The sequence below is a fragment of the Ambystoma mexicanum genome, chromosome 7q (assembly GCF_040938575.1).
Source record: "Ambystoma mexicanum isolate Mex_15411 chromosome 7q, UKY_AmexF1_1, whole genome shotgun sequence".
In the NCBI taxonomy this organism is placed as follows: Eukaryota; Metazoa; Chordata; class Amphibia; order Caudata; family Ambystomatidae; genus Ambystoma; species Ambystoma mexicanum.
Window position 1 is genome coordinate 945,725,617 of NC_090941.1, and position 15,560 is coordinate 945,741,176.

The following is a 15,560-nucleotide window of genomic DNA, read 5'->3' on the forward strand; positions in this document are numbered from 1 at the left end:
ACTGTCCGGTGAAACCTGCCAAGAAGGCAGTAGGAGCTGCAGTTACCACAGTTACAAACTCTGAGCAGGGAAACGACCTCGCCCGACAAGAATAGAGGTCCTCTTGCCGAGCGTGAAAACCAGTTCCGTGACCTCGCATTTCGTGATACCTATGGTCCTCATTAGCCCTGATAATCCGGGTCGATTACATGCAATTGAAGCTTACGTCGACAGCGGTGCCATCGGCAATTATGTGGATCATGAAATGGTTTTGAGGATGAATCTAACTCTTTGTCCCAAGGCTGTAAAGGACGTCATTACTACGGTGGATGGTACGGAGATAGCCTCCGGGCCAGTAACGCATACCACTCAAGAGGTGACGCTAGTAAGTCAAGATGGACACCATGAGAAGATCGTGTTCGACGTGATCAAGGCCCCTCAGTTCCAGATTATTCTAGGAATACCTTGGTTAGAGAAACACAATCCTCTGATCGATTGGCGAGCAAGAACGGTCCAGTTTCCAGAATGTGTCTCTACGTGTCACCCTCCACCTGGTGTTGCACTGGCAGCAATTTCTTCAGAGACTCCCCAGTTACCTCCCGAATACCTAGAATACCAAGATGTTTTCCGGAAGGAGCAGGCTAACTCTCTACCTCCTCATAGGTCTTATGACTGCCAGATAGACCTGATACCTGGATCTACTCCTCCTTGTAGTAGAATTTATGCCCTCACCGAGCCTGAGAACCTTCACCTTCGACAATACCTGGATCAATACCTGGCAAATGGGTTTATTCGTCCCTCCAAGTCCCCTGCCTCTTCAGCTTTGTTCTTCGTTCCAAAAAAGGAAGGAGACCTTAGAACTTGTATCGATTATCGCTCCCTGAACCAGATCACCGTTAAGAATAGATATCCGTTACCTTTGATCCCTGAACTCCTGGACCAAGTCAGAAAAGCATGCATATATACAAAGCTGGATCTTAGAGGAGCTTACCACTTGGTACGAGTAAAAGAGGGCGATGAATGGAAGACAGCCTTCCGCACCAAGTATGGGCTATTTGAATATCAGGTCATGCCCTTCGGACTTTGCAATGCCCCGGCCGCCTTTCAATATTTTATGAACGATGTCCTCAGAGAGCTCATAGATGTGTGTGTTGTTGTTTACATCGACGACATTCTCGTTTATTCTTCATCGGAATCTAAACATCGGAAACACGTGAAAATGGTCCTCGAAAGATTGCGTCAACACAAACTTTTCGCTAAGTTGGAAAAATGTGTTTTCAACGTGACTGAAGTTGAATTCTTGGGATTCATATTATCACCTGGCGGAGTGCGTATGGATTCAAAGAAGGTCGATGCAGTTCTCAAATGGCCATCACCATCCTCCGTAAAAGGTGTGCAAAGCATGTTAGGCTTCGCTAACTTTTACCGCAGGTTTATCCCCGAGTTCTCTCGAATAGTCCAGCCCATCACTGCCTTGTTAAAGAAAAACAAACGTTTTGAATGGTCTACCGAGGCGGAACAAGCTTTCCAGGATTTGAAGACTAAATTTATCTCTGCACCAATCTTAAAACACCCTCGCCCCGAACTCCCCTATATCGTGGAAACTGATGCTTCAAGCCTTGCCATGGGGGCAGTTCTATCACAAAAGGACCCGGTAACCAATCAGTTGCATCCCGTGGCATTTTGGTCCCGCAAATTCTCGCCTCCTGAAGTCAATTACACGATTACTGACAAGGAACTTCTGGCTATCAAGTCTGCCTTTAAGGCTTGGCGGCATTATCTGCTGGGGGCCCGACACACCGTTACTGTGATTACGGATCACCGAAACCTGCAATATTTGAAAACCGCAAAAGCCCAATCCTCTAGACAACTCCGTTGGGCATTATTCTTTGCCGAGTTTGACTTCATAATTACCTATCGACCTGGTACCAAGAACGGTAAAGCCGATGCCCTTTCTCGGATGGGAGTGGAAGAACACTTGATCAACCCTAAACCTGTACCAATCATTCCCGAACAAAGAATTCTGGGTGTAATCACCACAGAATCCATAGAGGAAGTTAAGGATAAAGCCAGGCAACTTGTAACTCCAGCAGACATACAGAATTGGCATCTGCAGGGAAAGGACTTTGCAGTAAAGGACAACTTATTGTATTTCCAAGAACGATTATACCTACCCAGCACAGATTTACAGAAAAAAGTAATCTTTTGTTATCACGACTCTTTAATGGAAGGTCATCCCGGTATAGCCAAGACCTCAGAAAAGATCAAGCGCTACTTCTGGTGGCCGTCTTGGAAAAAAGATATCAGAGACTTTATAATGTCCTGTGGAGTATGCGCCCAAAACAAGAGTCAAAAGGAAAGACCAGCAGGCCTCTTACGCCCTATTGACATCCCACCTCGCCCTTGGCATACGCTTTCTATGGACTTCATCACCGATCTACCTCCATGCTCCGGATACAATACGATTCTAGTAATCGTGGACTTATTCTCCAAGATGGCGCATTTCATTCCGCTCAAAGGCTTGCCAACAGCAGCAACTCTGGCCCGAGAATTTCTCGAAAACATCGTCCGACTGCACGGTTTTCCTTCGGTTCTAATTTCGGATCGAGGTAGTCAATTTATTTCTCATTTTTGGCGAAGTTGCTGTCGGTCGGCGCAAATTGATGTGAGACTATCGACCAGTCACCACCCTCAGACCGACGGACAAACCGAGAGGACCAATCAAACTCTGGAACAGTATTTACGCTGCATGCTGCAACAAACTGAAAAAACTTGGAAAGATATCCTTTGGATAGCTGAGTATGCCTACAATAACTCTGTCCATTCGGGAACTGGGAAAACCCCGTTTTTTCTTTTGTACGGCAGTCACCCTCGAACCTCGGAGTTGGATCCCCTCCAAGATCTTGAAACACCAGCAGTAGACTACCTGCATTCTACAATCACCCAAGCCTTTAAGGAAGCTGTTTCTCACCTTCAAAGGGCTAAAGAACAATACAAGAAAGGAGCAGATCAACATCGGAAGGAAGCCCCTCAGTATCAAGTAGGGGATCAAGTCTGGTTATCCACCAAATATCGATCTCTAAAAGGGCCACGCACATTCAACCCAAGATACCTTGGTCCCTATTCCATCACTACCATAGTAAACCCAGTAGCGGTCAAGTTGGACTTGCCCCCGCACATGAAGATACATCCGGTCTTCCACGTCTCTCTATTAAAACCTGTGCAACCTCAAACCCGACTAACCAAATCTCCAAAACCTATCCTAGTTGATGGAGAACTCGAGTTTGAAGTCAAAAGCATTCTGAACTCCAAGATCTCCAAATCTAAACTATTCTACCTAATTGACTGGAAAGGCTACGGCCCCCAAGAGAGATCCTGGGAACCTGCTGAATATGTCCACGCTCCTCGCCTAATCAAAAGATTTCACCGAACATTTCCTGACAAGCCAAAACCCCCGGAGAAGCCCGGTTTGGGAGGGGCCTTGAGGGGGGGTACTGTCATGATCTCTGCTTCCAAAAGGTCAGGGTTTTCCCAACTCCCTTGGAAGCAGATCCATAACCCTGGTTCCGAGTGCCAACCAGTCCCAATTGGGACCTTTTGGACCCAGTCCTGGCGCCAGTGGCACCAGGCTCATAAATATGCCCAGTCCCAGCGCTGGAAGCGCCGGGCTCATAATGCTTGGGTGAACTTACCTGCAGTAGACCATGCTGCTTACTTGCCTGCCAGTTGATCCTCTGATCCTCTTCTGTTTGGAACTACTTTTCCTGTTGGGTGGGGCTGGAGCCACTCCCTAGATTCAGAACACTGGAACTCTTCTGGAAGGCAGGAACTCTTTTTTTACCAGGAACTCTTTTCTTACTTAGGCGTGGCTGTGGAAGGAGACACCTAAGCACTACAGGAGGCTATTTAAACCACACCCGGTGGATGAATCTTGCTTTGCGTTATTCTGCACCCTCTGCAGCAGAACGCTCATCGTGTCTTCTGCATCCGGTCCTGGGCCTAAGGAAAAAGGCTTACCATCTTGAATCCAGTCTTCAGCAACACCTATAAAGACAAGAAAGAACAGGTTAGCATTCCGGCATCTGAAAGGCAAAGGCTTACCTACTCTTCGTGCGCTCCGGAGGTCTTCACACTGCATTCCGGCATCTGAAAGACAAAAGCTTACCAACTCTTCGCACGCTCCGGAGGCCGTCGGCGCTGCATCTCGCATCTGAAAGACAAAACAAGGTGCGTTTAAAGACATTGGGGAACTTTAATACTCACGTGCCATTACTCCTTTCCACATCTAACCCAGTGGGTATCCCGGCACCCTGCAGCCGCTCCGAACTTGTACCTGCAAAATAAAAAGACAGTTGGAGCGCTTCGTGAAGCTGGCAACAAGCGCTTACTTACGTGCTTCCAGGCGCTTCTATTCATCACACGGGCTCCATCTTCAACTCACTTCAGCCCGTCATCCGCCATCGCCGGAACCCTGCAAAACAAGAGACATCATTATTAAAGACTTTAAAGACATTTGAGTTACTCGAAACTTACCGTTCGTGCAGTAAACGACGGACAGCAGTCCTCTGAAGTCAAGAGGCCTGCGCTACCTATCCAGTGAAGAAACTGGTTACAGCACCCTGCCCCGAGGCAGATGGAGAGCTTGGCATTCACTTACCTAAGGTGAGAGCGTTAACCTGTGGGGGTCTACAGGAGAGGAGAAGAGGAAAGAGATAGGGACACCCCAATAACCCCAGTTCATTAACCCCGTATTTTCTATCTGCAGACATATTACTCTGCACGTCAGGCATACAGGGCACTGAGGTCCAGCCCAAAGAGCCAACCCGGTGCTGCACATCACCTTTGAAGATACGGTAGTCGCCCAGTCAAGACCGGCGCCTCTGCGAGAATCAGGTGAGCGTTACAGTATCACTGGCTTGGGCCGTGATTTTAGATCAAACACTTAAAACACTGTAATAGTTCTTGCTTAAATGCTTCTAACTTTGATATTTGTTTTCGACTGGGCACCTTGATATGCAAACACAATTGTTTGTAACCTACCTATTTGTCCTTTCTCCAGTAGCATCTCCATGACATAATTTTGCTTCTATTTTATTATGCCATTAACAGTGTAAGTTGGTATGTCAAGAACCATGAAATATTTGCAATATGTGTACTCCTTTATTGATTTGCTACTGCTTCACTGTCTTTTATTTTTATGTAACTGAAGAAACTTAATTCAGAGCTTTCTCGTGTTATGTTTCAGGGTCGAATCTCTTTTTGGAGTTTGTGAAAATTTTATACTGGAAGTCGACTTTTTTCAAAGGTTGGTATTTATGATTTAAAATTTTAGATGTTTTAAGTGGATATGTTTGTCCAATTTATGATACTAAGAGAAAAGGATTTTAAATGGTAATAACATTTTAATTGAACAGAAAGAAGGACAGCATAACATTGACTTTCTATTGGTTGAGTGCAATATGCCCTGTGGTGAAAATTGGCATGATAAAAAAATGCATAGCAAAAATCAATTTTTGTAATGCAGCAATTGTTACCCCCTTGCAAATGCCATGTAATGTGTACTGCAACCATGCAAAATGTTTGTAATATGGACCCATTTGAATTTAACAGTTCAAACCTATATTGTTTGTAAACTCCAAGATAAACCTGAATGTGCTAATACTTTTCATTATAATAGGTTATCTAAAATGCATGGTTCATTAATTCTTTACGCTGCTAGACTTGATTGGTCGGATCTTACACTTTGAGAGGGATACATTTAGACACAATTACATAATCTGAATAAATGAAAAATAGGTGTCTCATATCCCAATGTACATTGTCGGTCTAATTTAAAGTAAGAGAGGTAGCATGACAGTTCATATTTTTATTAGGCAATCTGCAAAATAACTTTTGGTCTACACTTAGTTTCTTCAGGGTCTTAAGCGTTACTGTGAATGTAGTTCTTAAGATTTGTCAATCGATTGATAAGTCACATGGGCGTTTTAGAATGTCATTAGTTGCAATAAATGAAAAATTGACAAAGATGAACAAACAGTTCACAGAAACCAAATTGAATGGGAGAAATGGAAAAAGAAAAGATAAACAAGATTAGCAATGGTTAATATAAAGTTAAAAAGTGAAATCATGTCGATTCAAGACATGATTTACATGATCATGGTGACTTGATATTGCACGTGTCCTGGAAGTGAACAAGTTGGTTTTCAGCTACAACATTAGAGAGCAATTGGTCGCGGATTTTCCACTGACCTCTGCCACATGATTTGAAATTGCCCATTAAGGTTTTTCTCCAGCAAAGGTCTGGCATGGATTCACATGATCATGAATATTCTCAGTCATCAGTTTACTTTAGCCTGAAAACTGTATTTTACTCTAAGGGACCCGTTGTCGTCAAAAATCACCTTTCATTGCAGAGCTTCTCATCAATGTTTTCGTAGCTAGTTCGCACTTCGGCGATGGAGGAGAAGAGGAGTCTATTCAACCTCTGTGTCAAGTGTGGACTACATAACATCTACATCGAGGATCGGCACCTCAAGTGCCTATATGGCCTGCATCCGGACCGTGATAAGGAGGGATGCAATATTTGCAGTGGTTTTCCATCGAAGACCAGGAAGGACCAGTACCGAAGGTTAGCAGCGTGGCTCAAGTTGGGGAATGCCCCTGACCCGGCCTCCAGGCACAGCCATGCTTTATCCAGGACCGGATCTCTTCTCAAAGGATCTCAACCTCTTGGAAGAGGTCGAGATCATTTGAGGATGCCTCTGGCCATAGGATCCAAGGCCAAACACCATGCTGCGGATCCCGTCGCCACTGCCACGGGACCCAGTTTGGGAAGGACGCATTCCCCGTCTCCCTCTCCGTCCCTGGTGAACCTGCCAGTGGGGTTGGGGGAGTACCTTCTGCGAGGAAGTGCCTGACCCCTTCGAAATACTGTTGTTATTCTAAGGACAATGGTTTGAAGGAGCGGCCCAAGAGCCCGCCGACGATGGCTCCGTCTGCCTTGTCTCCGTCGATGATGACTTTGTCCTCAAAGGTATCTGTTTTGACCACAACAGCTGCCATTCTGTCAACGGGCCCTTCATCGGGCCCATCCTCAATGACCATCATTACTTGGACAACAGGAGGGGCCATTACGACCCTCGGATCCACAGTGAAGACTTCTACGCCACATGTGTCTTTACCTCCATGCCCGCCGACGGCTGCGTCCATGACTATCGAGAACGCACCTGTGTGAGAACAGGCTCCCATCATCTCCTCTTTCCCTAAATTTTCCTGGAGATTGAGGGAGCTGCTGTCAGATCCTCACTCCTCTTGACAGGCTCAGAGGCAGCACAAACTCCTCCCTCCCCTTTGGGTCTTGGCACCTGGGAAATGAACACCGCAGGCCACCGCAACCCTCTGGGGAAAGAGGGTTAGGGTTCGTTGATGGATGGGTAGAGGGAGTTCGGGATCACCGGAAAGAGGTTTAGGGAATCACAATGGATGGGAAAGGGAGTATTAGGGAAACATGCTCCTCGGCTCCAATGCTCCTCTTGCTGATGGTTGTTGGAATTGACCTTGCTCACACGCACTTTCTCACTACCATCACTCTCACAGAAATTCTCCTTGGAGGCCTTTGTATTGGAGCCTCTAACCAACTTACACCTAGATCAGTGTTCTCTAGTGCTGGCTTGGTTTCACACTGCCTTCTCAAACATAAATATGCAGATTACATGTTCCCCACCTCACCCTGTGCACCAGTAACAACAAACATATACGTGCACACGAGGTGCTAAAGCACTTAGCTCAGTGTTCTGTGGGATCCTAGGTCCTTCGGCCTTTTCGTGTTGAGGGGTGTGATATGTCTCACCAATCCGATCGAACAATGAGCTGAAAATAGCAAAACAAAGTCAGTGCACGTGCGTGCGAAATTGCCGTTCCAAAGGAACGTTCCCTAAAGGGTTAAAGATTCGTTAAAGGTGCGGTTGCTTCACCGCCAAGCTAACTCCAACTCGGGGTTAGTATCATGCTCTGCATGCAAACATGTGTAACTCGTCTTTTCGTGCTTCCGAAAATGTCAACAGAATAATTTCCTCAGCGTGTAATGCGTTTCCCTCCCACGGGATAAATCAGCTGTTTATGAAAGAGTCGTGTACTTAGCTTTTCGTGTACGCGGGCCGGGGGTTGAGCTGGCGGGCGGTGCCCCGTGTAGGCGTGCCTGCAGCAGCTCGAGGCGAACACGTCCTCTCTCACCGATGGCCAGGATTGCGAGCGTTGCTTTCAGGGCGCGGCTCGCGCATGCGCAGTAGCGCGCGTGTGTTCCTTTTCCTTCCAGCAGGCCCGTGATGCGCACGGCCTGCTGGGTAATGTAATCTCTTGGCGGTTCTCCTTCCTTGGGCCTTTACTCTGCAAAAGGGAAGGAGAACATGCCTGTGCAAGGTGGCTGGACTTCCCAGGGCCCTCCCAACACCCCCAACAAGCCCCAAAACACTGCCAATCGTCCCAGCCCTGACAGTACTCCCCCTCCTTCCAGCAGGTCCTGGTTTAGTGGGGTTTAATGCATGAAATTGGCAGAGGAGCCGAGGAGAATGAATATTACATGCAGGCTCCCACGATCGGTCTTCTGGGCCATATCCCTTCCAGTCCACCAAATACCAAACGGAACCTCGTCTACGGCGTGAATCTAGGATGTTGTGGACTTCATATTCAGGAACGCCATCTCTCAAGACCGGTGGGGGTTTCTTGGTTCTTATGGAAGCTGGGGCTGGTTTTAGTAATGAGATGTGAAACACGGGGTGTATTTTCATGGATGGGGGTAGGATTAACTTTACTGCCACAGGGCCGACCAGAGCTTTAATCTGAAATGGACCAATGAAGCGGGGGCTAAATTTGCGGGAGCCCTGTAGGTGTAGATTGCGTGTCGAAAGCCACACTTGATCCCCCACCTGGTATTGAGGACTTGGTCTCCTCTTCTTGTCCGCATGATGTTTATAAGTAGCTTTAGCAAGATTTAAATTGCACTGCGCAGCTTGCCAGATGCTCTCCAGATGTTTGTCTTTCTTTGACTGCCGGAACTTCGGGCACTGGGTCATGTGGCACCGGCTGAAATCGTGGGTGATAGCCGTAGGCACAATAAAATGGGGTGACCTTGGTTGATGCATGTAGGGCGTTGTTGTAAGCCAGTTCGGCTAACCAGATTACTTCTACCCATTTGTGTTCTTTTCCTTGAGTCAGACAACGCAAATATTGTTCTAAAGTCTGATTTAGTCTCTCGGTTTGACCATCTGTTTCCGGATGGTAACCGGTGGACAAGCGAATGTCAATCCCTACTGTCTTGCAAAAGGCCTGCCAGAAACGTGAAGTAAATTGAGGCCCTCGATCTGAAACTATTCCATACGGTATACCGTGAAGCCGTACCACGTTTTGTAAAAACAGATTTGCTAGCATGCTGGCTGTCGGTGTGCCCTTGCAAGGTATGAAATGAGCCATCTTAGTTAAGTAGTCCACAACAACCAGTATGGCTGAAAATCCCTGACTTGGTGGTAGTTCGACAATTAAATCCAACGATACTGTGTGCCAAGGTGTCGGAGGAGTTGGAAGGGGTTGCAGCTAACCTGCAGGTTTTCTGTGTTCAGTTTTGTTCCTTAAACAGGTTTCACATCTTGATACATATTGTTTCACATCTTTTTGTACACTAGGCCACCAGAAATGACGCATGATTAGCTCCTTGGTTTTCAGTGTTCCAGGCTGGCCCACGAAAGGGGAGTCGTGGCACCATCTGATGGCTTGTTGTCGAAGCGGTATAGTAGGTAAGTAAAGTGCTGATTTGTAGAACGGCAACCCCTCCTTGATTGTTTGTTCTTGACCCCTGCTAGCCAATAGCACCAGATCTTGTGCTGACATGGCCTTCCGGATTTTTTCAAATATGGCGTCTACTACCACACTACCAATTATTCGTGCTGAATCCACAATGGGCTTGGGTTCGTCTATGGGTTTTGACAGGGCTGAAGGTGTCTCTGGGTACCTAGAGAGTATGTCTGCCTTTCGGTTTTCCACTCCAGGTCGATATGTGACGATAAAGTCATATTCTGAAAACTGCATGGCCCACCTGAGTTGTCTCGGACTAAGCGCCCTAGCAGATTTCAAGAACTGTAAATTACGATGGTCGGTATAGATTGTGATAGTATGATGGGCTCCCATGAGGTGATGACGCCACTCGTCGAAGGCCACCTTAATAGCGAACAGTTCCTTGTCTGCAATTACATTATTTTGTTCTGCCGGTAACAATGTTCGTGAGTAATAGGCGACTGGATGTAGTTGTCCATTGTCATCACGCTGAGACAGGATAGCACCCACCGCATAACTTGATGCATCAGTTTCTACAATGTAAGGCTTAGAAGGGTCTGGATGTTGCAACACTGGTGCTGTTACAAATGCTTCCTTCAAAGTTTGAAAGCTAGTTTCAGCCTTCTCATTCCACTGAAAAGGAACTCCTTTTCGTAGTAGGTGAGTAATGGGTTGGACCTTCTTGCCAAAACCATCAATAAACCGGCGGTAGAAATTGGCGAATCCCAACACTGTTTGAACTTCCTTCACAGAACTCAGAGAGGGCCAGTTGGCTATGGCCTGCACTTTTTTTCGATCCATTGTGATGCCTTGAGGTGACAAGATGAATCCTAAGAACTCAACTGTGGTTTGGTGAAATTGACACTTCTCTAGTTTGGCATACAACTTATGTTCCCGCAATCTTTGTAAAACAGCTTTCACATGGCCCTGATGTTCTGCAGCATTGCGAGAATAGATTAAGATATCATCGATGTATACGATGGCAAAAACATGTAGGTAACCACGTAACACCTCATCTAAAAAGTGCTGGAATGCTGCGGGGGCGTTACACAGCCCAAAAGGCATGACCTGATATTCGTACAGGCCAAACTTGGTCCGAAAGGCCGTTTTCCACTCGTCGCCTTCTCTGACGCGTACCAAATGATACGCGCCTCGCAGGTCTTACTTCGTGTAAACTGTGGATCCTCGTACTTGGTCCAACAACACTGGGATTAAGGGCAACGGGTAACGATTCTTGATGGTAATGCGATTAATCGCCCTATAATCGATACAAGTTCTCAAGTCTCCCGTTTTTTTCGGTATGAAGAATAAAGGGGAGGACACTGGAGACGTAGAATGCCGTATGAAGCCGTTTGCCAAATTGGTTTCTATGTATTCCCTCAAGTGTTCATTCTCGGCTTCAGTGAGTGCGTATATCCTGCTACAAGGTAGCACAGCGCCCGCTTCCAGGTCTATGCGACAGTCAAAAGGCCTGTGTTGGGGTAGAGTCTCGGCGGCCACCTTACTGAAGACATCCCGATATTCCTCATACTCTTCAGGTAAAACCACATCTGTACTGCCTCCGACGAAGTGGGGACATCACTTCCCCGTACTACAATTAGTCTGGCAATGCTTCGATGAAAACTGTAGTGTACCGGCGGCCCAATCCACAGCAGGATTGTGGAGTCTTAGCCAAGTTAAGCCCAAAATAAATCCAAATTGTGGTGCAGAAATCACATCGAACTCAATAACTTCTTGATGTCCCTTCCCACACTCTAGCTGCATGGGCTGCGTATGCTGAGTGATCGGGCCTGAAACTAACGGTGATCCGTCCACCGATTTCACTTGTTCGGGCTGTTCTTTAGCCACCAAGGAAAGACCTAGTCTTTTAGCTACTTGATCATCTACGAAATTACCTGTGGCCCCTGAGTCGACCATAAGCGACACTGGTATACGCCTTCCTTGGACATCCAGATGACCAGCCAGCATGACATGAGCGGACGGAGTGTGATGTGTATTTGCTAGCGTGTTTGGGGTGTCTTCAGATTTGCTCGCCCTCACCCCCCCTCAGGGACGAGCTGGGGCGTTTCCCAAGGGGGTTCCTTTGGCGGATGGTTTATGGGTGCATTCTCGGACAAAGTGGCCCGACTTTCCGCAATATAGACACAACTTCTCTCTCCTTCTTCTCTCTTTTTCCTCTTTCGTCAAGGGGCCTCGTATGGTCCCAATCTGCATTGGTTCCTCGGTTCCCTTCTCTGTTAACTTGGTGTTTCTCTGTTGATCCAGCCGGACCATAGGCTTATTGTCCCATTTTCTGCAGTCTTAGCGACATTCACTTTGTCTCTGATCGAGACGTAGTGCCAGATCAATCATGGTGGAGCAGTTCTCTGGCTGGGGGTCTACTTGCGCTACTAAATCTTTCAACTCCTCCCTTAGACCCTGGTAGAATAGGGGTATTCTCTTTTCCTGGGGCCAATCGGTTTCTACTGCCAACCGGTTAAAAGCTGTGACATACGAAACCAAATCTCTGCTTCCTTGCCTCAGCGTTAGCAGTTCTCGATCTTTAATCAAAGTTGCTGCCCTACGGTTAAATATTTTACCGAATTCGTCCAAGAAGGTATCCCAGTCGTACAATATGGCATCATCCTTGCGAACCAGTGGTGTTGCCCAAGAAGCTGCATCCCCCGTTAGATAGGATATTACGAATGCAGTGCACGCTTGTGCGGTCCTAAAAACTCCTGGCTTGGTCAAGAAGTGCAACTGACACTGCATAATGAATTGGTTAAAATTCTGTGGGTCCCCATGGTACCTTTCTGGGGCAGCTAAAGGCAGGGATGGTTCAGTGGCTACCTGGACTTGTACTTGTGCTGGCGGGGGTTGTCTGGGCAAGGGCGTTGCTTTGGCCTGAGTCTGGATAGTCAGGGTATGGACTTGAACTGCTAAGTTCTGATAATCCTGCCTGGTTGCTGCCAATTCAGCCTTGAGGTCCTGGAGAAGGGCTACTACGTCTGCCATGATTGTGCTGCCTAGGCGTCGAAAGAATACGTGGGCTCGCAATTCTGTCAGATCCTCACTCCTCTTGACAGGCGCAGAGGCAGCACAAACTCCTCCCTCCCCTTTGGGTCTTGGCACCTGGGAAATGAACACCGCAGGCCACCGCAACCCTCTGGGGAAAGAGGGTTAGGGTTCGTTGATGGATGGGTAGAGGGAGTTCGGGATCACCGGAAAGAGGTTTAGGGAATCACCATGGATGGGAAAGGGGGTATTAGGGAAACATGCTCCTCGGCTCCAATGCTCCTCTTGCTGATGGTTGTTGGAATTGACCTTGCTCACACACACTTTCTCACTACCATCACGCTCACAGAAATTCTCCTTGGAGGCCTTTGTATTGGAGCCTCTAACCAATTTACACCTAGATCAGTGTTCTCTAGTGCTGGCTTGGTTTCACACTGCCTTCTCAAACATAAATATGCAGATTACATGTTCCCCACCTCACCCTGTGCACCAGTAACAACAAACATATACGTGCACACGAGGTGCTAAAGCACTTAGCTCAGTGTTCTGTGGGATCCTAGGTCCTTCGGCCTTTTCGTGTTGAGGTGTGTGATATGTCTCACCAATCCGATCGAACAATGAGCTGAAAATAGCAAAACAAAGTCAGTGCACGTGCGTGCGAAATTGCCATTCCAAAGGAACGTTCCCTAAAGGGTTAAAGATTCGTTAAAGGTGCGGTTGCTTCACCGCCAAGCTAACTCCAACTCGGGGTTAGTATCATGCTCTGCATGCAAACATGTGTAACTCGTCTTTTCGTGCTTCCGAAAATGTCAACAGAATAATTTCCTCAGCGTGTAATGCGTTTCCCTCCCACGGGATAAATCAGCTGTTTATGAAAGAGTCGTGTACTTAGCTTTACGTGTACGCGGGGCCGGGGGTTGAGCTGGCGGGCGGTGCCCCGCGTAGGCGTGCCTGCAGGAGCTCGAGGCGAACACGTCCTCTCTCGCCAATGGCCAGGATTGCGAGCGTTGCTTTCAGGGCGCGGCTCGCGCATGCGCAGTAGCGCGCGTGTGTTCCTTTTCCTTCCAGCAGGCCCGTGATGCGCACGGCCTGCTGGGTAATGTAGTCTCTTGGCGGTTCTCCTTCCTTGGGCCTTTACTCTGCAAAAGGGAAGGAGAACATGCCTGTACAAGGTCGCTGGACTTCCCAGGGCCCTCCCAACACCCCCAACAAGCCCCAAAACACTGCCAATCGTCCCAGCCCTGACAGCTGCTGCCTCCTACAGATTTTCTCCCATGGTGGGGAAGGTGTCTCAGGCAAGGCTTTAGGGGTCTCTGAGGAGATCCCCATGAATATATACCAGCTCTGATGATGATCACCTGCCCGAAGATTACTAGTCGGACTACGAGGGAGGCCTCAGCCCCCATATCCACAACTGATCACCAAGACGGGACAGGAGCTACATTTTGGTCCACGTTTCAGCCCGGAGCCAACACCTGCGATCCCAGTCACACCTTAGCCAGCTCCCGGCGACGTGACTTTGGACATCTTGACGACCTTCCACACCTTGGTGTTGGAGATCCAGCAGAGGCTACCAGCTGCCCCGGTTCCTGGGACGGTCAGTAGCCCTCCAAGACCTCCAGTGAGGAGTCCTCCATGGACAAGCCCGACAAGATCAAGGTGCTCATCAAGCCCTGCCAAGCCACAGTGGCAAACAAGCCCATCAAGGCCAAACCGCTGGCTGCCGCCAGCATGGCCCGAAGACTGTTGACCCAAGTGAGGGAGGTGCCTACACATACTGGCATGGACACGGCATTGACCAATACGGATGAGTATGATGATTATGTGCCGGCTGATGGTGATCCTCTGGGCATGGATGAGCCCGCCAGGGCTTAGCCCCCTGATGAGGTGGACTCCTTTCCTAGCATGCTGTCAAGGGCCGCCGCCCTGTTCAACTTGATCCAGGAAGAAAAGGAGGGGTTCCTTTGTCAGTGCCGAGAGTTGTCGCGAAAGATGTCATGTCAATTCTGCTTCTGGATGATGTTTGGGAGGAAGGGTTGGAGCTGCTGAAGATGCAGAACACCGCCCTTCCTCCCCCCCAAAGAGAGAGACTGGAGAAGAAAAATAGGGTACCGGACTCGGCCCCCAGGTGCCTGAGATCTCACAGCCTTCTCCAGACCCTGTGGTGTCTGCCGCAGCCAGCAAGCGCTCTGCGAACCAGTCATCCTTGACCATGGTGCCTCCAGACCAGAAGGGGGATGACGCTGGATGCGGTGGGGAAGCACATAATTTACACCACGACTTCCACCATCAAAGCTGCCAACGCCGTAACCAACCTGTCCAGGTATGATCGGGACCTCTGGTACAAGCTTGGGCCGATACTGGACTTCCTGCCAGAGGACAAAAAGCTGATGCCTTGGCCCTATTCCAAGAGGGCGAGGTGGCCTCGGACCATGCCATCCCGGCGGCACTAAATATTGCAGACTCCGGCTTATGCCACACGGCCAACGGCGTAGCCCTTCAACGGCAAAGTTGGCTGAAGGCTACGAACTTCAGGGCGGACGGGCTGTCCAAGGTGGTGGACATGACTTTCAACGGGAACAACTTGTTTGGAGAGGCGGTGGACAAGTTGCTCCAATCGATTGAAACCGACACACAGACTGCACAGTCCTTGGGGACTCTGAGGCATAGAAGATCATAGTCTTTTCGTTCATCAAGAGGGAAATCGGGCAGATCCTCCACGGGATACTCTGCACCCTATCGGCAGCCCTCCCACTCTACCA

The 15,560-nt window shown here is 48.3% G+C and overlaps 1 protein-coding gene across 1 annotated transcript in view; it reads left to right on the plus strand.

Moving 5' to 3' along the window:
- INTS4 (integrator complex subunit 4) overlaps nt 1-15,560 on the plus strand; it is a 1,642,132-nt gene that overhangs the window by 1,277,039 nt on the left and 349,533 nt on the right. Inside the window, exon 19 of the mRNA XM_069639944.1 lies at nt 5,225-5,284. Within this exon, the coding sequence (XP_069496045.1) occupies nt 5,225-5,284 (60 nt within the window). The remainder of the gene's footprint in view (nt 1-5,224; nt 5,285-15,560) is intronic.